The sequence below is a fragment of the Coregonus clupeaformis genome, chromosome 2 (assembly GCF_020615455.1).
Source record: "Coregonus clupeaformis isolate EN_2021a chromosome 2, ASM2061545v1, whole genome shotgun sequence".
In the NCBI taxonomy this organism is placed as follows: domain Eukaryota; kingdom Metazoa; phylum Chordata; class Actinopteri; order Salmoniformes; family Salmonidae; genus Coregonus; species Coregonus clupeaformis.
The window spans coordinates 8,565,679-8,592,989 of NC_059193.1; the positions used below are offsets into that span (position 1 = coordinate 8,565,679).

Sequence of the window (27,311 nt, forward strand, 5' to 3'; positions counted from 1 at the left end):
GCATTGAAGATGAAACGTGGCTGGGTCCTTCAGCATGAGAATGATCCCAAACACACCGCCCGGGCAACGAAGGAGTGGCTTCGTAAGAAGCATTTCAAGGTCCTGGAGTGGCCTAGCCAGTCTCCAGATCTCAACCCCATACAAAATCTTTGGAGGGAGTTGAAAGTCCGTGTTGCCCAGCGACAGCCCCAAAACATCACTGCTCTAGAGGAGATCTTCATGGAGGAATGGGCCAAAATACCAGCAACAGTGTGAGAAAACCTTGTGAAGACTTACAGAAAACGTTTGACCTGTGTCATTGCCAACAAAGGGTATATAACAAAGTATTGAGAAACTTTTGTTATTGACCAAATACTTATTTTCCACCATAATTTGCAAATAAATTCATTAAAAATCCTACAATGTGATTTTCTGGATTTTTTTTCCTCATTTTGTCTGTCATAGTTGACGTGTACCTATGATGAAAATTACAGGCCTCTCTCATCTTTTTAAGTGAGAGAACTTGCACAATTGGTGGCTGACTAAATACTTTTTTTCCCCACTGTATGTTTACTATGTTACATCTAGTCTATGAGACCAGGCTGGAGAGAGAGACATACATCATGGGAGGATGAGCGGGGATTCTCACAGACATACAAGTGGGAGAAGAATTAGAGATGTATAGAGACAGGTCTGATATTCGGATTTACATGCACCAACACAAATCATTTAGGGATAGAAATAGAAATGAAGGTTATAATAATGTAGGATACTGTATACATAGCTAGATCAGTGCCAAAACTCAATTAACTATTTAACCCAACTCCTAACCTTAACCCTAACCTTAACCCTAAGCCCTAGCCTAGCTAACGTTAGCCAGTTAACTAATCTTAGCATTAGTCACATAGCTAACATTAGAATTTGAAATTGGAATTTGTAACATATCATACGTTTTGCAAATTTGTAAAATATTGTACATTTTGCAAATTCGTACTGAATGGAGTGGATTTATGTACATAATAATACAACATGCTCTGAGATCAGGTTGCTCTCTCAGGCTCTGTTTCTCCTGTTGAACACAGGTTATCCTCTATTGACCCACTAAGTGAGAGCCCGCTGGTATTCCAATCATCCACCTCTTCCACCGTGGGAGTCGTCTGACTCCGGCCGGAGGTATAAAGAACATGATTTACAGGGCCTCTCCAAAAAAAACGAGAGAGATTTGTTTTCCAGCATGGGTAGCACTTTTTACAGGGAGCTTCGCCCTCTCAAATGTTAGTTTGATATATAGGCCTTTGGCACTGCACAATGCGGTTACATTTCATTTTGTGAAAGTGCAAAATCCATTTCCTCAGCAGGACTTGAAAACAGTAAACCCTATTTAACGTAGTCACCTGTGTTTTGTTTACAGGCCACTTCCCAGATGGACCTGGACAATCTACAGAACCAGATATCAAGATGGTATGATCACATGTGGGAACCACATGCACCAAGCATGAAGTATGTAAAGGTACTGTAGTATTATAGACAGTAGTTTGATAGAACGTGATGCAGGCTAGCATAGTCCTGTGGTGCTCAGAAAACTCTGCTGGTTACATTAGTGCTGTGACCTAGATTCAGTTAATGGATGCCTATCAGCTAGGGGGCCTTGCAGAAAGAAGGTAACAGTGGTGTAACAGTAGTGTAACAGTGGTGTAACAGTGGTGTAACAGTGGTGTAACAGTGGTGTAACAGTGGTGTAACAGTGGTTCCTTGCCAGACACATTCCCATGTCTGTTATATAATATTTGTCAGAAGACAATAATTAAATCTCACCCCATGGCCAACACATTCATGTTTTTAATACAAATAAATCAATAAAAAGGATCAGTTTCAATTCGAGCGAGAGTTGCGCTTATGTGTTCTGATAGGTACCTGGCCCTCGAAGCCTGTTAGTTAAAGCTCTGTCGACCGGCCCCCATAATGAAATACTCACATTGATACAGATGAGTTCATAGCCGTATGGAGAATCAGAGAGGAAATTATTTGGATAGTAAGTTCTTCACTTGGCGCCGCGTATCAGCCAAATCCCACTTGGCTTATAATGGGAACCACTAAATGACATAGCGCCTGATTAATGTGGGATTTACTTTCTACTGACTCTCCTCCCTGATTGGGTATACAGTGAGGGAAAAAAGTATTTGATCCCCTGCTGATTTTGTACGTTTGCCGACTGACAAAGAAATTATCAGTCTATAATTTTAATGGTAGGTTTATTTGAACAGTGAGAGACAGAATAACAACAAAAAAATCCAGAAAGACGCATGTCAATTTTTTTTAACATTGATTTGCATTTTAATGAGGGAAATAAGTATTTGACCCCCTCTCAATCAGAAAGATTTCTGGCTCCCAGGTGTCTTTTATACAGGTAACGAGCTGAGATTAGGAGCACACTCTTTAAGGGAGTGCTCCTAATCTCAGCTTGTTACCTGTATAAAAGACACCTGTCCACAGAAGCAATCAATCAATCAGATTCCAAACTCTCCACCATGGCCAAGACCAAAGAGCTCTCCAAGGATGTCAGGGACAAGATTGTAGACCTACACAAGGCTGGAATGGGCTTCAAGACCATCGCCAAGCAGCTCTGTGAGAAGGTGACAACAGTTGGTGCGATTATTCGCAAATGGAAGAAACACAAAATAACTGTCAATCTCCCTCGGCCTGGGGCTCCATGCAAGATCTCACCTCGTGGAGTTGCAATGATCATGAGAACGGTGAGGAATCAGCCAAGAACTACACGGGAGGATCTTGTCAATGATCTCAAGGCAGCTGGGACCATAGTCACTAAGAAAACAATTGGTAACACACTACGCCGTGAAGGACTGAAATCCTGCAGCACCCGCAAGGTCCCCCTGCTCAAGAAAGCACATATACATGCCTGTCTGAAGTTTGCCAATGAACATCTGAATGATTCAGAGGAGAACTGGGTGAAAGTGTTGTGGTCAGATGAGACCAAAATGGAGCTCTTTGGCATCAACTCAACTCGCCGTGTTTGGAGGAGGAGGAATGCTGCCTATGACCCCAAGAACACCATCCCCACCGTCAAACATGGAGGTGGAAACATTATGCTTTGGGGGTGTCTTTCTGCTAAGGGGACAGGACAACTTCACCGCATCAAAGGGACGATGGACAGGGCAATGTACCGTCAAATCTTGGGTGAGAACCTCCTTCCCTCAGCCAGGGCATTGAAAATGTGTCGTGGATGGGTATTCCAGCATGACAATGACCCAAAACACACGGCCAAGGCAACAAAGGAGTGGCTCAAGAAGTAGCACATTAAGGTCCTGGAGTGGCCTAGCCAGTCTCCAGACCTTAATCCCAGAGAAAATCTGTGGAGGGAGCTGAAGGTTTGAGTTGCCAAACGTCAGCCTCGAAACCTTAATGACTTGGAGAAGATCTGCAAAGAGGAGTGGGACAAAATCCCTCCTGAGATGTGTGCAAACTTGGTGGCCAACTACAAGAAACGTCTGACCTCTGTGATTGCCAACAAGGGTTTTGCCACCAAGTACTAAGTCATGTTTTGCAGAGGGGTCAAATACTTATTTCCCTCATTAAAATGCAAATCAATTTATAACATTTTTGACATTTTTCTGGATTTTGTTGTTGTTATTCTGTCTCTCACTGTTCAAATAAACCTACCATTAAAATTATAGACTGATAATTCCTTTGTCAGTGGGCAAATGTACAAAATCAGCAGCGGATCAAATACTTTTTTCCCTCACTGTAGTAATGGATGACGCTAATTTGCCAGGATATTAGTGGTTTGATGACTGTTGTCCCTCCAGCAACCTGCTGCGTCCCCACATGTGTTTCTACCTGTCCTTGTCTCAAGGAGTACACTGTCCTTAAGTCCAAAACTATTAGATAACAGGATATGGAGAATATGGAGTCTATGGAATCTGTCTATGTCGTGTTCAGCAGGGTGGTGGTGGAGTTTACCATTCACTAGGTAAACACATACAGTATACCATTCACTAGGTAAACACCGACAGTATACCATTCACTAGGTAAACACATACAGTATACCATTCACTAGGTAAACACAGACAGTATACCATTCACTAGGTAAACACAGACAGTATACCATTCACTAGGTAAACACATACAGTATACCATTCACTAGGTAAACACAGACAGTATACCATTCACTAGGTAAACACAGACAGTATACCATTCAGTAGGTAAACACAGACAGTATACCATTCACTAGGTAAACACATACAGTATACCATTCACTAGGTAAACACAGACAGTATACCATTCACTAGGTAAACACAGACAGTATACCATTCAGTAGGTAAACACAGACAGTATACCATTCACTAGGTAAACACAGACAGTATACCATTCAGTAGGTAAACACAGACAGTATACCATTCACTAGGTAAACACAGACAGTATACCATTCACTAGGTAAACACAGACAGTATACCATTCACTAGGTAAACACAGACAGTATACCATTCACTAGGTAAACACAGACAGTATACCATTCACTAGGTAAACACAGACAGTATACCATTCACTAGGTAAACACAGACAGCTTTCAGTGTGGTGTGCGCTGACACACAATGCTGACATGCATATGGGTCTTTCGGTGCGGTCTTTCAATGTCAGGACCATAAAGTCGTGAAACTATTCCTCAAAACCCAAACCTAGCTCTCTTCAAGGATCTTTGAAACACTCTGTTTTTAGCGGGTAACTCTAAGAAGGGTTCATTTAGATTTGATAGGTGCAAGCGTTTTACGAGACACTCTCAATGGACTACAATGCCTTATTTTCTCAGAGGTTATTACAATAGTGACAATTTCTCACATTTGTTGCCAGTGGAAGGGGCTTATAAGGTTGAGAAGGATGTCTCTTGGTGTTCCGTGCTGTCAGTGCAGTTACTGGCATTCTCAGGTCTAAATATTTATGAGAGCAGATGGAAAGATTATCATAGAGACAGTTTCATTGCCTTCCCCCATTGAGGCCAATCAGCTATAAGTCTACAAAAGACGTTGAAATACATCCTTAAAAAGGATGTTATTAAAGTATGGCAAAGGATTTGAAACGTTAATTTGAAACTGTTCACCCTGAGCTGTGTGTGTGTAAACAAATGCCAATGAAATTAACAAATAATTCAGTTTGAGTTATAGCAGAGACATATTTCATCCTCAAGTCACTAGGAGAGAACGTTTTGTTTATGTTAAAAAAGTATATCTTATGTAATATACGCAATAATAAAGTTACGCTTGGTGTTTCCCATAGCATTACCGCATTTCCATTGGACTTACAGAGGATTTGAAGTAAATTTGACTGAAGTGTAAGGTCAATGGACTGGGAAGGAACATGTTGGGAAGGAGAACATACAAACAACCATTGGTTGATGCCAAAGATTTCCACTTCACTTTGGTCATTAATGTTCATTTGTAAGGGATGAAAGCAGCCAGGCTGGTAATGGACAGTGAAGGCCCGGGTGGACTAGAGGGGAATCTAGCTGTCATATTGAATCAAGACCTCAGTTCGTTTGACATTAAGCAGGCCCAAGCATGGAAGGGAAAACTTGACTTATGTCAGAGAGGCAATGCATTGCTTTAGCATGTCTTCTGACAGGCAAGGAAGGTTGTGATTAAGCATAACTTAGAGAACAAGAAGAATGATCTGAGGACGCCCAGATTGTGTCTTAAGAAATACACTTGATGTTGGGGTCAATTGAGCCCAATTGCAGGCCTCCAGAAATCTTTGTCTGGTCAGGTGAGTCACTGCAACCTCAGCTGGCCTCCACTCTGAAAGTCATGTGCAGTCATGGAAGTGATGAAAGTCCTGGTCAAAAACCCCTTTGACCAGACAGTCGGAAATATATCTGACATTAATGTGTTTATGATGGATTAAAGCAAGTACGATCTGAATTTATTATTTTGTTATTGCTTGAAACTACTTAGATTTTCGCAAACAATACTGCTCTCCAGATGTTTGAATAGGTTCTTGGAATCATGAGTCAATTTTAAGGGGAAATAATGGTGGTTTAGCTTTGGAAAAACTTGGGATTTCACTTTGTTTTGAGACAGGTAAAATGAGTGCATTTAATACAAAAGGCATGATTTCCCATGTAGTCTAGGTGCAAGCCCATCGGTGCTGACAAGTCATCATTCAGATTATAGCTAAGAAAATAGACCTTGAGTATTGTGAGGGCTAGAACTAAAAGAAAGGATGTTAGCAGGCATTGAAACTGTCTTCCGTCAATAAAAGACCAGTGTCTTTCTGAGGGAATCTCTTACATAAGCTTGTAAAGGTACCACCGAGGTCCTATTAGCCAAAACTTTGATGAAAACCACATGGCACACAACAGCTCCCGTTCAAATCACAACTAGACAACATAACCAGACTGAAAGTGGGTCAATCTCCTCTCACAGTCTCGTTTCTCAAAACGTGGCCGTTAACGATGGAAAATGAAAACTAAAATACGGCCTAAATGTTTGCATAGCCAAACCGGACTGTTCTTAATCGACACATAAAACATCCTTCCTCTGTTTTAGTAGTCTTTTTATGCCCCATCCCCCTCCTTTCCAATGGTCAAGTTGAACTGTTTTCCAATCTCATGACAGTCTTTGCCCAATTGTTTACCTTACATTCCAACTTTTACTCAATCCACAATATTATATGGGTCTACAAAAACAATTACACTTAAAATAATGATTGTTGTAAGTGTTATAGAGCGAATTGCCGGTTATAGCCTTGTCTTTTGGTTTAAAAAACTATCAAAGCACTCAGCCTTTTAAGTTTTCTTTATTTATAATGTGGACAATTGGCTTCTGTATAAATGTAGGCTATGTAGGTGTTGGAACTGGGTTTAAGACATTACCCTTCTTTTCACAGTGGAGCACACTAGTTTTATTGTGAGCTGAGAGGAGGACCAGGCATCTAAGTGACCAAGGGCGTCATGCACCCAAAAATTCTGAGTGGGCACAAAGTACTGTAAGCAGTGGTGGAAAAAGTACTCAGTTGTCATACTTAAGGATATTTAAAACCAGATACTTTTACTCAAGTAGTATTTTACCCAGCGACTTTTACTTTTACTTGACTACTTGTCAAAGTTATCTTTACTTTTACTAGTACAGTGGTGGAAAAAGTACTCAATTGTCATAATGTTACTTGAGTAAAAGTAAAAAGTAAAAGTACATTCTATACATCAAATTCCTTATATTAAGCAAACCGGACGGACAGACAGGGTCACACTGACACTCAGACATCATTTACAAATGCAGTATTTGTGTTTAGTGAGTCCGACAGATCAGAGGCAGTAGGAGTGACAATGCGTTATATTGATAGGTGCGTGAATCGGACCATAATTCTTTTCTGCCTGAGCATTCGAAATGTAATAAGTACTTTTTTGGTGTCAGGAAAAATGTAGGGAGTAAAAAGTACATATTTTCTTTAGGAATGTAGTGAAGTAAAAATAAAAGTTGTAAAAAAATATAAATAGTAAAGTACTGATACCCCCAAAAACAACTTAAGTAGTACTTTAAAGTATTTTTACTTAAGTACTTTACACCACTGTCCATAAATTGGATCAAACTTTTTCCTGCAATCTAAAAACATAGTCATTATGCTTAATTCTATGTTAATGTGTTTGTTTTTTCTGCATATCTAAGCAATACCTATTGAGCTGTCTGTATCCTCCTGACTGGGGTAAAAAAAAAAATAAGAAACTAAATATGCTTCTCTGCATCTCTGCTAAAATCTGGGTAAAAGATTGAAAGGAATGTGAGTCTTATTCAGTACATTTAGATATTGCTTGCTTTTCTAAAGTCTACCAACCTTGCCAGCAGGCATGCCAGCTAAGATAGTTGACAAGCTAGCTACTCTAACTTGATAGCCTGAAACGGCTTCATGTTAGCTAGTTATGAGGTTGGGAGATTGGGAACCTATCTGGGCTAGCTAAAGCCAACTTCATAAATTTGCTAAGTGTTTAGTAATATTACAGAGAAAAAAACAAACCAAAAAGTAAAAACTAATAATGTACAGGACCAATCTGAGGTGGCGCGTGCCTCTGTGCCCGCTATGGGCATGGCGCCTCTACAAGTGAGCACATTCTCCTGCTCCCGTACAATGTGCCGGCTAAACTAAAACACTTCTCACAAAACTTTTGGTCATACTAACGCCACAACCCACTTTGGCATGGAAAAGCCAAACATTGCATATGGATCTATAACCCAGTGTGTGGTCCTCTGTAGCTCAGCTGGTAGAGCACGGTGCTTGTAACGCCAAGGTAGTGGGTTCGATCCCCGGGACCACCCATACACAAAACAAAACAAAATGTATGCACGCATGACTGTAAGTCGCTTTGGATAAAAGCGTCTGCTAAATGGCATATTATATTATTATTATAACACCTTTCCATTCAATGTCTTGTATATTTCTCTGTCTCTCTGCCCCGACTCAACCACCTGCAGCTCTGCCCCAACTCAGCCAACTGCAGCTCAGCCCCAACTCAACCAACTGCAGCTCTGCCCCAACTCAACCAACTGCAGCTCTGCCCCAACTCAACCACCTGCAGCTCTGCCCCAACTCAACCAACTGCAGCTCTGCCCCAACTCAACCAACTGCAGCTCTGCCCCAACTCAACCACCTGCAGCTCTGCCCCAACTCAACCAACTGCAGCTCTGTTCAGAGAGAGCTGGGAGGAAGTCTGGAAATCCTGTCAGGCAGCGTCTCAGTCACTGCTGAACTCATCTGTGAAGGCTGGGCCTACCACGCAGGCAGCGTCTCAGTCACTGCTGAACTCATCTGTGAAGGCTGGGCCTACCACGCAGGCAGCGTCTCAGTCACTGCTGAACGCATCTGTGAAGGCTGGGCCTACCACGCAGGCAGCGTCTCAGTCACTGCTGAACGCATCTGTGAAGGCTGGGCCTACCACGCAGGCAGCGTCTCAGTCACTGCTGAACTCATCTGTGAAGGCTGGGCCTACCACGCAGGCAGCGTCTCAGTCACTGCTGAACTCATCTGTGAAGGCTGGGCCTACCACGCAGGCAGCGTCTCAGTCACTGCTGAACTCATCTGTGAAGGCTGGGCCTACCACGCAGGCAGCGTCTCAGTCACTGCTGAACTCATCTGTGAAGGCTGGGCCTACCACGCAGGCAGCGTCTCAGTCACTGCTGAACTCATCTGTGAAGGCTGGGCCTACCACGCAGGCAGCGAACACATCCATATAGGAACATAAATAACAAATGATGATTTAAGTGTTGAGAGGAGCCAAATGTTTGTTGGACGGGTTGACATGAAAGAGGAAGAACGTCAAGGTAGGATACCAATCAAGCCTTGACTCCATCTGCTTTTAATGCTCTGAGAGAAACATCTTCCAGCTGCTCTTCAGCCTTTTCCAGAGATTGTAATTTAGAGTGAAAAAAACACACAGCTCTTTCCGTTGTCCATGCCAGCAGCCCCACTCACGTCTGTTAGAGGGGCGCCAACTGTTGCCATGTCTTACAGAATATACCATGATTGTTACTAGTGTACATTGTTAGCCATAAGTGAGAAATTAGTCAGATTTGTGCAGAAAAATGTTTATTTGTAATTTATATTGACATTCACATATAATTCATCTCTAAAAAGAGTAACCCTGTTGCCTCAAAGAAAATGTAACAAGAAAATGTAACAACTGAGTAGATTGATATTTGATTGAGTATGCCTCTTATACACTGAACAGAAATATCAACCCAACATGTAAAGTGTTGTTCCCATGTTTCATGAGCAGAAATAAAATATCCCAGAAAGTTTCCATACCCACAAAAATATAATTTCTCATTACACAGGTGCACCTCGAGCTGGGGACAATAAAAGGCCACTTGTTTTGTCACAACACAATGCCACAGATGTCTCAAGTTTTGAGGGAGTGTGCAATTGGCATGCTGACTGCAGGAATGTCCACCAGAACTGTTGCCAGATAATTAAATTTTAATTTCTCTACCATAAGCCGCCTCAGTCATTTTAGAAAATGTTGCAGTGCGTCCAACCAGCCTCACAACCGCAGACCACTTTATGTGGGCGAGCGGTTTGCTAATGTCTACGTTGTGAACAGAGTGTCCCATGGTGGCGGTGTGGTTATGGTATGGGCTGTCATAAGCTACGGACAACGAACATAATTGCATTTTATCAATGGCATTTTGAATGCACAGAGATACCGTGACGAGATCCTGAGGCCCATTGTCATGCCATTCATCCGCAAGCCATCCCCTCATGTTTCAGCATAATAATGCACGGCCCCAAGTCACAAGGATCTGTTCACAATTCCTGGAAGCTGAAAATGTCTCAGTTCTTCCATGAACTGCATACTCACCAGACATGTCACCCATTGAGCATGTTTGGGATGCTCTGGATCAACATGTACAACAGCGTGTTCCAGTTCCCGCCAATAGCCAGCAACTTTGCACAGCCATTGAAGAGGATTGGGACAACATTCCACAGGCCACAATCAACAGCCTGATCAACTCTATGCGAAGGAGCTGTGTCACGCCCCTACTTTTTTTTAAAGGTATCTGTGACCAACAGATGCATATCAATAGATTAGAGCCTAATTTATTTATTTAAATTGACTGATTTCCTAATATGAACTGTAACTCTAAAGTCTTTGAAATTGTTGCGTTTTTATATTTTTGTTCAGTATTATTCAGTGCATAGGTTTCTACGTTCCAACACATACATTTACATTTAAGTCATTTAGCAGACACTCTTATCCAGAGCGACTTACAAATTGGTGCATAGCCAGTGGGACAACCTGGGGGGTGGGGTAGAAGGATTACTGTTATACTATTCCAGGTATAATACATAGTACATACAAATGGAATTAATCAAGATCAGAGGTTTTCATGCAACATGCCTTTTAAAGCAATATGAATAAGGTTTTATTCCTGTATCCTTGAGATGAAATATGTTTATTGAAAATCAAAAGAATAATCTCATGGAAATTCAGATAGTCACAATAGCCTTGAGCCTTGCATATATTGTGCCATCAAGTGGAGGCAGTTGGTAATGCATCCATCTTCCTCCTATTTGAAAAGCCTGTCATATCTCATTTTAGTAATTCATCGCACTGTATAGGAGAGCCTAGAAGCCTGGCACACAAGACTAATCATATCAGAACTTGGACAGAATGCCAACGGACAAAGACATAACATTTAACCTTTCAACAGGGACTTTTATTTATTTTTTAAAATAATTCATACAAATGCATACAGTCACAAACATCTCTTTTTGGATATTGGTTAACCAAAAATAATGATATTTATAATATATAGTATGTATACTGTATATTGCTAACCTACTACTTCACCAGAAGAGAGGCAATGTATGGCTGGGAGCTGCTTCTCTTCTCAGACACGTTACAATCAAGTCACACTGACACAGGCAAGCAGTACGTCAGGTATGCACAAGACAGGGGGGTCTTCTCTCCCAAAATGCACAGTTTGAACAGTTATACAGAGGCTGAAGACTACAGAACAACATGCCCCTTAAACTGAAAGGACAAATGCAACTTTAAAGTATTTTTGCTAATATAGACCAAAGAGGCAGGCAGGTAGAAAAACAAAGCACTATGTGGTGTAGAAGGAAAAGAACTAGGGAAACTCCATTTCCTGAGAACGTGTGCAAAAGCTGCCTCTTTTGGGGCTTGTTGGGGAAAAAATAAAAATCAGTTGGTTAGTTTTCACCCTTGTTTTTCTTTTAGACTGCACTACAAATAATGGTTGTATTTCTAAAAACTGTACACAAACAGGTTACATTCATGTTATAATCAACTACTTCTGCTTTAACAAGGAACCCATAGGACACAGAAACAGATATTCGTCCACGTTACTTGGACAAACTACAGTCTAAACAGTAGGATTGGCTTTAAAGGATATTTGTCTCTTTTCGAATCCACAATATTATTCAAAAAAATTCTACACAAAAAAATAAGTTTCAAAAATACGACGACTCCACTATGGTTGGACCAGATGAACTGTAATGGACATCTGTGAGTCTGTCTGTTTCATGGCAGCTGTTTACAACCCATGACACTTCAGTTCCATTCCTCTTTGGGGTGATGACGACCAGGAGAGTTCTATGGTTGGACAGAGAGCTCTGTGGGGCGGGGCTACAACTGGTCATTGGGGTGCTGCTCTCTGTCCAACTCTGCTTTGCCTGGCTGGCCCGGCGAGGGGGCGTGAGGGGGATGGGCGGCGCTGGACAGGCTGTGTGTGATGGGCACGGCACTAGGAACAATCCCCTCTACAGGTGGAGGGAGCCCCCCAGGGGCCAAACTCACAACACCAGGAGGGTATCTGGGAGAATGAGAAGAAGACCAGAAAATGAGTTACCAGCATCCACAAATAACACCCAACATTTTATTTTGGCCTGTGGCAAAGTAAAAAAAGCTCTGTAGCATACAGTGCCTGAGTCTACGTGTTATTCTGTATCAACAGTAGGGGTATTACCTGTAGGCCCCATTGACCTCAGGGTGACTGACAGCAGGGGTCATACTGGCCCAGTGACTAGTCTGGTTCAGGAACTCTTTATTCACACAGTTCTTCAGGCTGTCTGGTATACGACCTGGAAGCAGGAAACAGTCATTGATGAAGCACAACGTTCTTATTGGGGAGCTGTTATTGTGGCTTTGCTGTTGTTTATTAGTGAGAGGGAAGCATGGGAGCCTGACACAATAATCCACCCGAGAATACCCATGATTAGTGTAACGGTGTTACCTGAAATGGCTCGTCGGATCTCCCTGGCTGCCTCCTCTCTCATTTCAATAGAAGCCTGTTCACTGTACCAGGCAGCGTGGGGAGTACAGATGAGGTTTGGAGCGTCTTTCAGAGGGCCCTGGTTGAAACTGAGACAGAAGAAACATGGGAACTTTTTTTTTTTTTTGGGGGTGGGGGGGGTGGGGGGGTGGATCAACTTAATATTGCATCTTCTATCAATGTAATTGTCTGCATCACTTCCAATCCCCCATGTTTTTTATATATATACTCCCCTTTATTACTTTTCAACCCTGCCATCCTTTCCCTAGTAAATTAGTGAACAACAATGCCCAGGCCTCTACTTCCGGTCTATACTTACTATCTACACCTTATGGACATAGTTAATTTTACAATAATTATATATATTGTGATGTCACGAGAGGCTGTGTCCTGGAGGGACGTTACATCCCCCTGAGGTGGCTGCAAACCCAGACAGCTATGGCTCCATCTGCTGGTATGGTCGGGAACTCCACCCCTCTATGGCCAATCTTCCCACGCAGCTGAAACAAATGAGGAGCTGATGAGCTGAAGGTTTGGGAAGGGAAGAGACACACTGAGAGTGTGTGGGGGGTGAAGAGACACAGTCTCCAACCTGGGCTCTCTGGAGGACAAGAGTGCTGCACGTCCACTTCCATGAGGAATATAAGGATTTGGAGATACTTACCTTTGGGAAATACTCACCTTTGGATATATGCACCTGTGGAAATACGTGAGAGACATTTGGAAGGACTTTTTGCTGGGTTGGCCACTAGCTGCAACGTGGACTACAGTAAGGCTGTGGAAAAGTTATCTGAGCGAGTGAGAATTATGATTTTGGATGTGGAAGAGACATCCCTGAACTGTTAACCCTTAAAGAGCCACAAGAGAACAGAATTTTGTTATATTTTCGTTAATTTCCCAAGACCTATAATAAAATCCTTGTTTGGTTTGAACCTTGTCTCCTTGCACTACTTGAGCAATCCCGCTGAAAGCTGTGTAGCCTCTCGTGACGTCACAGATGGTGGAGAATACGGGCACGCTCAAGCGGTAATAGTGCATGTCAGAGGAGGATACCGAAGGTTTGATCACCCAGTTTTCCAAGTTGGCCGTAGGCTCCCCGCCGACTGAAATGGAGGACATATTGAAAGCCCTTGTTGCTGGCCAGCAAGCCCAGATGCAAGCAAACGTGGCTCTCTTGGAGGAGCAAAAGAAAGCCAACCTTCTGAAGGCAGAGGAATTGCAGTTGCAGAGACAGAGGGTGGTCCAAAATACCCGCCCAATAAAGGCAAGTGACTTTATATCTAAGATGGGAGCTACCGATGACATTGAGGCATACCTGCATGCATTTGAGGCCACGGCCACTAGGGAAGCCTGGCCCAAGCAACAGTGGGTTGGTCTGTTAGCCCCCTTTCTAACAGGGGAATCGCTGAATGCTGTCCGGGACCTGGGCCCTGACCAGGTTACTGACTATGATGCCCTGAAGTCTGAGATCCTCAGCAGATATGGACTCACAAAGTTTGGTATGGCCCAGCGCTTTCACAGTTGGACCTTCCAACCAGACCAACCTCCTCGGCGCAGATGCATGAACTTGTCCGAATCGCAAGGAAATGGCTGGATCCGCAGAGGAATACAGCAGCGGCGGTGGTGGAGGCCGTTGTGGTGGATCGTTACCTACGCGCCCCTGCCTTATGAGGCAAAACGGTTCATCAGTCAACAGGCCTTGACCACGGCTGATCTGACCGTGGAAGCTGTGGAAAAGTACCAGGCCACAGCGGAGATGCTGAATGCTTCCCGAAAAGACCCCAGGAGTGCGGCCCCACCACAAATGGGAAGAACCCGTCCAAAGGACCCCCAAGGTCTCGAACCCAGCCACGTCAGGACTTATCCCGGCTCCAGGGGGAGCCAGAAACCAGGCGGGTCCAAGAAGAGTACACCAGGAGGGGGAAACTCGACAGTGTTACCGGTGTGGGGAGATGGGATATATCTCCTGGCAGTGTGGGAAACCAGCCGATGAACCTATGCCCACTGCGGAGTCCTCCAGCTCAGCACCCACACACCGTTTTGCCTCGCTCTTGGGAGTCGTAGATGGCGGCCCAGATCGACCCCCCACCTGCCCGGTAACTGTGAATCACCATGATGTGGAGGCCTTACTGGATTCTGGTAGCCGGGCCACCCTGGTGCGTAAGGATTTGGTGGGCCCAACGTGTCTGACCCCCGGGGAAAGTCCTCCCAGTTTCCTGTGTCCATGGGGACACCAGAGAATACCCCATTACTGAACTTACAATGACCAGCACACGGGGAACCATACACACGACGGCGGGGTGGTTGATTCCCCTCCCCGTCCCTGTCCTAATTGGACGAGACTGCCCAGCCTTTTACCCACTCTGGAGAGAGTCTCAGGAGAGGATAACCCGAGTACCTCGGAAACGGAGAGGCAAGACTCATCCTGGGAAGGCTCCGTGCAATCCTCCGAGTTACTCACTCCCGCCCGGGCTCTGATAGGGATGGCAGGTGCCCAGACCGACACAGAGACGGAGCTACAGAATCTGGACAAAGAACTGTCTGGTCTGAAGGGGACCGCTGAGAGGTATCGTTTGTTAAAGCAACAGTTAGACATGAAGACAGAAGAGTTAGATATCCTCCAGGCTAAACTCCAACAGAGCTCCTTCCCTAAGCAACAGGAGGAGCTGGAGAGGCTGCGCAGGACCATCGAGGAGTGTGAGGAGACCCTGCGCAGTAGTAAGGAGGTCCAGAAGAAGGCAGAGGAGAAGTACAAGGTGTTGGAGAACAAGATGAAGAATGCGGAGGCAGAGAGAGAGAGGGAACTGAAAGCTGCTCAACAGAAGCTAAACTCTGCTAAAACCAAGGCTGATGCGTTCAGTAAGAAACTCAAGGAGAGACAACAGGAGGCTGAGTCCCTGGTCCTAGAGTTGGAGGAGTTGAAGAGAGAGCAGTCTGGCAAGCACCACGGCAATGCGGACGCCCTCTCCCGGCGTGATGCCTTCTTCGCTGCCCTTTACCCGACGAGGACGTCGGTCCCGAGGAGGGGGATGTGTGATGTCACGAGAGGCTGTGTCCTGGAGGGACGTTACATCCCCCTGAGGTGGCTGCAAACCCAGACAGCTATGGCTCCATCTGCTGGTATGGTCGGGAACTCCACCCCTCTATGGCCAATCTTCCCACGCAGCTGAAACAAATGAGGAGCTGATGAGCTGAAGGTTTGGGAAGGGAAGAGACACACTGAGAGTGTGTGGGGGGTGAAGAGACACAGTCTCCAACCTGGGCTCTCTGGAGGACAAGAGTGCTGCACGTCCACTTCCATGAGGAATATAAGGATTTGGAGATACTTACCTTTGGGAAATACTCACCTTTGGATATATGCACCTGTGGAAATACGTGAGAGACATTTGGAAGGACTTTTTGCTGGGTTGGCCACTAGCTGCAACGTGGACTACAGTAAGGCTGTGGAAAAGTTATCTGAGCGAGTGAGAATTATGATTTTGGATGTGGAAGAGACATCCCTGAACTGTTAACCCTTAAAGAGCCACAAGAGAACAGAATTTTGTTATATTTTCGTTAATTTCCCAAGACCTATAATAAAATCCTTGTTTGGTTTGAACCTTGTCTCCTTGCACTACTTGAGCAATCCCGCTGAAAGCTGTGTAGCCTCTCGTGACGTCACAATATATATTTATTTATTTATGCTCCTGAACTTCTTCTACTCTCAACCTCTCCGATCATTTTCATGATGTCCATCCGGTTTGCTTCTATATGCCATATCTTTCTAACTGTGCTCTTTCCCAAAAGCTCCCAACATACAACCGATATACTTATTATGGACACAGTATGCTTACATTATTAGCTATCTTTGTTATTATTTGTTGTTATTTGTTATTAGTCCCATCCTCCAACTCTAACATGGGAACTTATTGTTAGCATCATTTCAACACAGTGACATATAAATATCAGTGGAATGAAGAGAGTAGAATAATTTTAAGTTAGCTCACCCAAAGGGCTCTGTCTCGTGGACGTCCAGGGCCGCCCCTCGGATCCTCCCCTCTTTCAGGGCCTGTGCCAGGGCCTTCTCATCCACCAGCCCCCCTCGGGCCGTGTTAACCAGGAACGCACCCTGGCGCATCTACAACACACCATATAAAATATGTAGACAGTGCAGGACACAACTGTAAAGGACATGCTACATTGGTCTTCTTAGTAGATTTAAATCCCCCAGTGCAGTGACATGGATCCAGTTGGCTTCTGTGCGTGAGTGTCAATATATTTCTGTCTGTGTACGTGCATGTGCGTGTCACGGCCCCGACCTGTTTGATGGTAAAGTCGTTGATGAGGTGGTGGTTGTGCTCATTGAGGCTGCAGTGGAGGGTGACACAGTCGCTGTGGAAGAGCAGGTCCTGGAGGGTGTTGACGCGCTGCAGCCCCAGGGCTCGCTCCACCCCATCAGACAGGTACGGATCGTAGAATATCACATTAAACCCAAAGGCTTTGGCTCTCAGTGCTACAGCCTGACCAACACGACCTGAGGACAGACAACAACACAACATGGACATTTGAGTAATTCACAGACAAGTACAGTTGAAGTCGGAAGTTTACATACACCTTAGCCAAATACATTTAAACTCAGTTTTTCACAATTCCTGACATTTAATCCTAGTAAAAATTCCCTTTCTTAGGTCAGTTAGGATCACCACTTTATTTTAAGAATGTGACATGTCAGAATAATAGTAGAGAGAATTATTTATTTCAGCTTTTTATTAATTTCATCACATTCCCAGTGGGTCAGAAGTTTACATACACTCAATTAGTATTTGGTAGCATTGCCTTTAAATTGTTTAACTTGGGTCAAACGTGTCGGGTAGCCTTCCACAAGCTTCCCACAATAAATTGGGTGAATTTTGGCCCATTCCTCCTGACAGAGCTGGTGTAACTGAGTCAGATTTGTAGGCCTCCTTGCTCGAAAATGCTTTATCAGTTCTGCCCTCAAATTATCAATAGGATTGAGGTCAGGGCTTTGTGATGGCCACTCCAATACCTTGACTTTGTTGTCCTTAAAGCCATTTTGCCACAACTTTGGAAGTATGCTTGGGGTCATTGTCCATTTGGAAGACGCATTTGCGACCAAGCTTTAACTTCCTGACTGATGTCTTGAGATGTTGCTTCAATATATCCACATAATTTTCTTTCCTCATGATTCCATCTATTTTGTGAAGTGCACCAGTCCCTCCTGCAGCAAAGCACCCCCACAGCATGATGCTGCCACCCCTGTGCTTCACGGTTGGGATGGTGTTCTTCGGCTTGCAAGTCCCCCTTTTTCCTCCAAACATAACAATGGTCATTATGGCCAAACAGTTCTATTTTTGTTTCATCAGACCAGAGGATATTTCTCCAAAAACTCTGATATTTGTCCCCATGTGCAGTTGCAAGCCATAGTCTGGCTTTTTTATGGCGGTTTTGGAGCAGTGGCTTCTTCCTTGCTGAGCGGCCTTTCAGGTTATGTCGATATAGGACTCGTTTTACTGTGGATATAGATACTTTTGTACCCGTTTCCTCCAGCATCTTCACAAGGTCCTTTGCTGTTGTTCTGGGATTGATTTGCACTTTTCGCACCAAAGTACGTTCATCTCTAGGAGACAGAACGCATCTCCTTCCTGAGCGGTATGACGGCTGCATGGTCCCATGGTGTTTATACTTGCGTACTATTGTTTGTACAGATGAACGTGGTACCTTCAGGCGTTTGGAAATTGCTCCCAAGGATGAACCAGACTTGTGGAGGTTTACAAATTTTTTTCTAAGGTCTTGGCTGATTTCTTTTCATTTTCCCATGATGTCAAGCAAAGAGGCACTGAGTTTGAAGGTAGGCCTTGAAATACATCCACAGGTACACCTCCAATTGACTCAAATGATGTCAATTAGCCTATGAGAAGCTTCTAAAGCCATGACATCATTTTCTGGAATTTTCCAAGCTGTTTAAAGGCACAGTCAACTTAGTGTATGTGATTGTGATACAGTGAATTAAGTAAAATTATCAGTCTGTAAACAATTGTTGGAAAAATTACTTGTGTCATGCACAAAGTAGATGTCCTAACCGACTTGCCAAAACTATAGTTTGTTAACAAGAAATGTGTGGAGTGGTTGAAAAATGAGTTTTAAACTTCCGACTTCAACTGTAAATAGTTACAGCAAAGAGATACAATAAAGGTGAATTCCTTACAGCATTTACTATGCCCTGTTTTGTAACACATCACAGCTCAAAATGGCATACATAAAAGCCATCGAACTCTACTGAACAAGCCCATATTTGAACAACCGATTTCCTATTCATTATACCGACAATCTTATCTTCAGCTAACAGCCAGTTGAGCAGTGTAATACAATGTACAGATGTAGGATCTTAATTTGAGCCAGTTCACTACAACAGGAAAAGAATCCTTCAACAAAAGGAAATGTGAATTATTATGTGGATTATAATTAATGGACATTTTTGAAGAGGTTGATACATTTTTCGTAAGGGAAAATCAAGTCTGAAATGTCAAAGTGAAAATTACAAACTTCTGAAGCCTTTTTAAACCTCAAATACACTGCAAGTTTTAAATGTCCTGCATGGCAGGAAAGTTATCCTGCAATAGGGGGATCAGATGAAGATCCTACATCTGTAATACAACACTATACTGTAATATCTCGCACTAACCGAGGCCGATGATGCCAAGTGTCTCCCCACGGATCCGCGCTGCCCCGGACGCCACCTCCCTGATCTGCTCCACACTCTGGACCCTGGTGCCCTCGCGCAGCGCCTGGTGGAGCCACGTGGTCCGTCTGTACAGGTTCAGGATGTGACACAGTGTGGAGTCCGCTGTCTCCTCTACCGATGCTGCTGGCATGTTACACACTGCTATCCCTATTGGACGACAGGACTAATGTAAACAGTTCCTCCTAATGTAAGGTGGGTATAGACCTATATACTGTTTCAAAACGTTTTTATTATTATTATGGAGATCTGAGCAATTGCACTTTATTTTAAATGGAATATTATAACATGCAGACAATAATACAAGATTTGACCTAGTGATCAGTTCAAAGCCGGTAAGTCTTTGGGTGGACATCCGTATCAAGTTGAGAAAGAGCACTGCAGGATCTCACCTAAATCTCCAGCCGACTTGATATCGATGTTGTCGAAGCCGCTGCCTATGCGGACGATGATCCGCAGTGCCTTGAATTTGTCCAGGTCCTCCCTCATTAGTGTGATGGTGTGGTACACCAGAGCTCCTACAGCCTCGTTCAGTACCTGCCAACACAACACTCAGGTTTAGTACACCAGAGGACAGTTATACAGCACCCTTCAATAAGAGAAATAGACCACTTCAAACTAATGTGTCATCTGAATGCAAAGCAATTCATTAACCATAGCGGTGTGGTTGCTCCATAGGCCCCGACATGGGTTCTTATAGTAGGTTCAACTGGAGCTAGTACCATACGCTCTGTCACCTCTCCCTTTATGTGCTGTGTAAAGCCACCGTGTAGCTCAATTAAACTGAAAGGGGATGTTTTAATTAGGCAAGGAGCTGGGTGGTTATGGGTCTGTGAAAGGGAATGAGGAGAGAGTGTGGGTGCCATCTGTTTCTGCAGGGCCAGGGAGAGCTCAATGAGGAGAGTGTGGGTGCCATCTGTTTCTGTAGGGCCAGGGAGAGCTCAATGAGGAGAGTGTGGGTGCCATCTGTTTCTGTAGGGCCAGGGAGAGCTCAATGAGGAGAGTGTGGGTGCCATCAGTTTCTGTAGGGCCAGGGAGAGCTCAATGAGGAGAGAGTGTGGGTGCCATCTGTTTCTACAGGGCCAGGGAGAGCTCAATGAGGAGAGAGTGTGGGTGCCATCTGTTTCTGTAGGGCCAGGGAGAGCTCAATGAGGAGAGAGTGTGGGTGCCATCTGTTTCTACAGGGCCAGGGAGAGCTCAATGAGGAGAGAGTGTGGGTGCCATCTGTTTCTACAGGGCCAGGGAGAGCTCAATGAGGAGAGAGTGTGGGTGCCATCTGTTTCTGTAGGGCCAGGGAGAGCTCAATGAGGAGAGAGTGTGGGTGCCATCTGTTTCTACAGGGCCAGGGAGAGCTCAATGAGGAGAGAGTGTGGGTGCCATCTGTTTCTACAGGGCCAGGGAGAGCTCAATGAGGAGAGAGTGTGGGTGCCATCTGTTTCTACAGGGCCAGGGAGAGCTCAATGATGAGAGAGTGTGGGTGCCATCCGTTTCTACAGGGCCAGGGAGAGCTCAAAGATTCAGCCTGCCATACATTCAGAACCAGAACAGGAGAAAACACGCCAGAAACCAACACTGGGAATCAGCACTACAGAAAGTATGGATGGCCAATTTTCCTCTGATATTTAATTTTGCTTTGTTGCACTGGGTGGTCTTATTATATATAGCTCAATTGGTAGAGCATGGCGCTTGTAACGCCAGGGTAGTGGGTTCGATCCCCGGGACCACCCATACGTAAAAATTTATGCACACATGACTGTAAGTCGCTTTGGATAAAAGCGTCTGCTAAATGGCATATTATTATTATTATATATAATTTATTTTTTTACCTTTTATTTAACTAGGCAAGTCAATTAAGAATACATTCTTATTTACAATGACTGCCTACCAAGAGGCAAAAGGCAAAATAAATAAAAATATAAAAGTCTATTGTATTGTTTTGCTAATTAGGGAGATTCAACTATTTATTTTAACTTAAATATGTATACATGTCAGGCTTATTTCTGTCATTGTAAATTAGTTGTTTGTGTCATCGTTTTTAGGACATTGTTGATTACAGTGTTTGAACAAGCTTGTTTAGCAGCACAGGGTCTTGCATATAATATATTCAACAAATACTATTTTTAGGCCAGGGAGTCTTTTTTAAGTCTAATTAACTTGAAATAGGTAGCATGTAAATGAAGCTGAGCAGGACATAACATGTAGAGGCATGGTAGCACCTTCTCATGGATCTCCTGGGTGGACTGGGCATCACAGAAGGCCACAGTGGCCACGTCTTTCAGGATGGGCATCTCTATGGTGCAGTCACGCCCGTCCAGCAGGGCCACCAGGGGCCGCGGGTGCATGGGCCCATTCATGATTGGTGGCCGGATGCCTGCAGACAGAGAGAGAGGATGGGTAAACATTCTGTATTTGACATCATATTCTACTGTTAAGGACCGCTCACAGACAGTAAGTCTGGAAAGAGGTATGTCTACAGTATGGGTTGTGATATGTTTATGATCATGCTTACTATTTTCCACCTAAAACCCCCACAAATCTAATTGGCAGCTGGTATGTTAATGATCCCCATACGAGTAAACTAAAATCCAAAAAGGAGTCTCATACTTTATTTGGGTTTCAGAATGATTTGCAGTTTCTAATAAGGCAATATTGCGTCCATGACTGGAAAGCCATAAAAAAATTGTATAGGTCATCTTCATGCACGTTTTTGACAAGCAGCCAGGAGCAGACTCTAGCCTTTCATAGAAAATGAGTCACTAAATGAGAAATATACCCCCTGATGGTGCAATTCATCAAATTAGCCATTCAAATTACGGTGAGAGTGGTAACTAAACTATAAATGACATTTAACCAACTGCCATGCTCGCATTAACTATAAATGACTAAACCACTACAGTGAGAAACCAATTTCTTTTTAAAGAGCAACTGTGTGGGTCAATTGCACTACAGTTCACTCACAGAATAATGCAACAGGAAATCCTCTGTGCATCAAATTGTTAGAATATGTCACATTTTCTACACTGATGCTACTCATTGTCCCAAATAATCTGTGTTTTAACTGTACATCCACTTGTTTGGAAGATAACAGTAACGATGGGATGTAGTGTACTCTACTTCACAATTCAGTCTTCTGGATTAACACTGGAATTAGTCAAAATATGAGCATCAGTTCTGCATGGCATTCATCCTACTCTAATAAGGGATTCATGTGAACACATCAACGGGGAGAAATAGTCCGAATGGAAAAAGATCCCTATCATCACTTTACCACATTTTACTGACACATTTACAGAGGTCTTTCTAACTGGAAGGAAATATCTTTCATTCCAGTGGAGGATATGACCTTGTGAGAATCAGTAGGAACGACCCTTGGGTCCAATATTCTACACAGTGTCTCTCGTGGCCTAAGGGTTGTCCCCCCTCCGTCTGCTACAGTGAACCCTCATCTATGCTCATACAGTCAAAGCTACTTCCTGAAAATAAGGTCAGCACCTCAGAAAGTCCCAGTTGTGTTCTACAAGGATATCAGACCTGTCCTCTAATATGCAAATGTGAAATGCTTCAAACATAGCTCTATTTTATTTATTTGCCTTTTTTTTTTTTACAGTGAGCATGCCAGGAATCAGCCCATTCTATTTCAATACAGCACAATAAAACCTATATTTTCATTCATATGAAAGGTAGCATTGTAACTGTAACCACCATAAGGAAAGGGGAAAATGGTGCACCTGTGAGCAGCTCAAGCTGTGTGATTTATGATCATAGCCAATCTGGCACAAACATGGCGTGATGGTCTCTACCCACTGTTGTTCCCACAGGAGATCTCCCTCCCAGATGAGCCAGGGGAGTATAGACGCTCTCCTCTAGCTCCCTCCCTCATCCACTACCAGCACACACACATGCGGGCGGACACATGCATTCTCACCGAGACACATACACCGATACACACACACACACACACACACAGGCAAACACAATCACACAAGCACTCTCTCATGTACACAGATCACTAAGCCACGTCTGGTTTGTCTACAATACATGTTTCAGTCATGTGTTCATCAAAGATGACAGAAATGCAAAAAGAATTACAAACAATGCATGTTTTATCACCAATATCCATGACATTCCATGGCCATAATGATATGGGGGTTTTGTATGTGGGTAATTCTGCAAATTTGAGCACCCCAGGGGTGAATTGGCATGTGTCCATTTTAATAATGATAATAATGATAAGACACGATCCATTGATCACAGAACTGAAGACCCCTACGAGCCCAGACATGAATAATCATACAAAGATCAATCATGAAGATCAAACAATACCCCCACTGTAGAGAATATGCTGCTGTTGTGAATCCAATAATAAAAAATGTCTAAGTAACAGACACCAGTATGAAAACATGGAAGTATTCACAATAGCAGCATCAGTACTAAGCACCTACAAAGCTGCTTTCTGTACTTCCTGAACCTGAAGTATTCCCCTAGTAGACCGTTCTAGAATGAAAGTTTCCTTCTCCCCTGAAAGGAAAATTAGGAAGCAAGTCAAGGCCGGAACTGGAAACACCGTTCCCCACTGCACAATGAACGGGAAAAACCTGCTGTGTGGTCCTTGCCTCACATTTTTTGAGGGAAATAGTATTTGTGTCCTTCATCTCCACAGGAGGCTAGAGGCTAATCATTCCATGGATCAACACAGAAAGGCTCTAACTCCTCACACACACACACACATCTCCTCTGACCATGTCCAAAACAGCTGAACAGAAACACATTCGGAGCAGAAAGCAAGTTATTACGGTATGGTAAGTGTCTAAATGGGAGAGATGAAAGATAATGGAGAGAGAAAGAGAGAGAGGGGAGGGGAGAAGGAAGAGGGGGGAGGGGAAGGCAGAATACTGTACAGTACACTGAACACACAGATATGTGTCCACACCACACAGCGCAATCACAGTTAACATTTGGTCCCATGCACAAAATGAAAGGTAAATGTTTACCTAAAGGCAATCCTTTGTTCAGCAAATGCGAGCTTCCCATCTTTTTCCCCAAAAAAGGACATTCACTTCAGCAAGACATCATAAATCCACAGCATATGGCGGCTACTTGAATTTTCTTCTTCCTTTTCCCCTCAGTGACAAGCATACATAAACTCCCCCTTTTTTTATTCTCCTTATGCGCCCTAACTTCCTATTTCGACTATCGCTGTCTGTCACACACGCGTGCACACAGAATGCAAGTGTCACTGCATTTATGGGAGTGGGAGATCGAGATAGAGCGAGCGAGCAAGCGGCCGCGAGAGTGAGGTGGCTGAAAGAAAACGAGAAAAGGAATGGGGTGGAGCTAAGGCCACACAAAATGTATCTTTTGTTTTCTGAAAGAAGGCTAAATGTAAAGTGTTACGCAATAACAGAAGATAGATCCAGTAGAGAAGATAGGCTTTAGCCAACAGAAGAAAAACAATCGCCCTAAAATAAACCATGTAAATTAAAATGTGATACATGATAACGTTGCTGATGTACATATGCTGCATATCAACACAAAGTTGTGTGTAATAACATAATAATATATTCATTGACTTGTGTCTTTAGGATTTATTAAAACAAGCATTATAAAACCTACACATCTTTAATGACCGATTGTGAATAGGTCTTTGAAATAAGTTACCATATGGTTTCTCAGTAAATATGATTAAAAGCATAGATATCTTGATTCACTGTTAATGACTCTACTATGTGTACAGTACATTATGTACCTAAGGTGTCATTGTAATTCATGTTCCTGATATGGTCAGTAACTCTTATTTATATGACAGCTCCAGTGAGTCTTTTTGGTAAAATACTGGGGGAAATCCTTTTGGATTTTTGGAAATACAACACAAGGTTAATTTGATAGCACATTCTATTATCAAACAAATACTGTTTCCCAATGCTGTCTATGGTGGTTCACACCCTGGCCAGTGATAGTTCTTATGTTGCTATTCACCTTTTTTTCTGCAAAACTTCTTACAAGTGAATGCTGGAATGTAAACAGATCTCCACTTGTGCTTGAGTGGAAAAGACTCCACAATAACTCAAGTGGGAGACTTTTGTTTTGTGACTTAATTCCAGCATAGAGGACCTAAGGGCCTGGGAGATCTAGCACAGCATGTACTCTAACATGTGTCCCATCCAGGCTACATATGTGTATCATAGGGATAGATGACACATATAGCCTGTAGGTAATTAGTTGAAATAATAATCTTCAACTGACAACAGAGGTTAAAAATAATGGTGCTGGAACCGCCACAGAGGAAACGCAAACACAAACACAAATATATTGAACGAGAATATGGCATCCACTGTTATATCGCAGAACAGTACATGAAAGAAGACATGCAGTAGCGGGGAGAGAAGCGGATGTGAAGGGCAAAGAGAGAAGGAGATGAGAGGAAGATTACACTGTCTGAGCCAATGGTCTGAGCACAGACTGCAGCCATCTCTCCAGCACTCACTGCAGCGTAGCTAATGGTTCTGCTCCTTCACATCGGATTCCACCAACGACCAGAGAAATACACAGGCCAAACAAAGCACTGGCCACATTTAGTTTGATGACTGACAGCAAGTCTTAATGCCGTCTACTGTAAATAGCAGATGCTGGTTATATTTATGGAACCAGCCAAATGTATAATTGGATTGGTTATGATTTTCTGAGAGAGAGCGAGTGCGAGAGAATAAAGCCCTTTGAATTGAATTGAGGGGGGGTTCCAACAGGGGTTCCAACAGACCTATCTTTTCGATTAAGAGAATTTAAAGGTGTGGAAAATCAGAACCCTGTGGTGCTGGACTCAGTGTTTATTGCTTCAAAATTCCTTGCTCCTTGTTCTTGAAAAAGCACAGGCGTATCACTGTAAAATGCACTACTGACTCCTAGTAATAACACACAAAAATCTCCCATACACACACATTATCTCTCAGTAAAGCGGACTGGGAATGGCATCACAATACAGTTCAAAGTATTAGACCACATATAAACACACAAAAACCATACTACAGTATTTACAACTGATTGGACTTCTCGTCTCCATACTTCCCACCTCTCAGTGCCAATCAGCATACTCCCCCTCCCTGAGTGAACACAACACTGCCCTGTATCCTGACCTAGTGACCTGGACAACCACACACGGCACAAAGGAACCACAACATTGGGGGGGTACGATCACAAACCTTGCATCACCCTCTTCTGTGTCTCAAATCCAGACTGTGCTTGTGCTTGGTAAAACATGCGGCAGAGCATTGGCCAATCATAGGAGGTATGTGACAGCCAATCAAGGTTGGCTGCCTCTGGATAGTAGCCAATCACAATATGGCTCATTACTCAACTAGACAGGCTTGGGGGAGGGTTCACTTGCTCATACAGGAAAATAAATGTGAGCATGCAGCGGAGAGGGGGGGAGGGGGAAGAGAAAAAGGAGATGTGTATGGGGAAATATTTTTCTAGTGGCACGTTAGATCAGACAATAGAACCTTTTGCCGAAAGGAATTCTTCATGATGTTTTATGCACATTCAAAATATAGATAATCTACATTAGGAGGTGGTGTACTGTTAATTATTTTATCTTCAGACATTGACAGTGCACTGCTTAAAGTAATGTGTATCTTTGTAGGAGATTTGCCATTGAAACCAATTACGTATACTTACATGTTCAGGTAGATTTGGTCTTCTTTTTTGCTCTGAAAAATAGATCATTTCTGATCATCAGCATCCGTTGCCATTGTCATGTGATTGTATCATTGAGAAATAATGGCATAGTGCAAACAAACTCA

The 27,311-nt window shown here is 43.4% G+C and overlaps 1 protein-coding gene across 2 annotated transcripts; it reads right to left on the reverse strand.

Moving 5' to 3' along the window:
* Positions 1–11,168: 11,168 nt before the first annotated feature.
* LOC121586620 (C-terminal-binding protein 1) lies at positions 11,169–26,750 on the reverse strand. 2 transcript variants are annotated; one of them, XM_041903470.2, is made up of 9 exons: positions 26,712–26,750; positions 21,732–21,886; positions 19,908–20,052; positions 19,459–19,665; positions 17,075–17,289; positions 16,763–16,893; positions 12,738–12,865; positions 12,471–12,585; positions 11,169–12,317 (listed from the first exon to the last, which is right to left on the reverse strand). In XM_041903470.2, exons 1-9 carry the CDS (start codon positions 26,716–26,718, stop codon positions 12,131–12,133), a joined length of 1,290 nt encoding a protein of 429 aa, XP_041759404.1. In that variant the 5' UTR covers positions 26,719–26,750; the 3' UTR covers positions 11,169–12,130. The 2 variants fall into 2 exon arrangements, with proteins under 2 accessions (XP_041759404.1, XP_041759394.1); XM_041903460.2 differs by lacking the exon at positions 26,712–26,750 and adding an exon at positions 24,507–24,838.
* Positions 26,751–27,311: the final 561 nt, after the last annotated feature.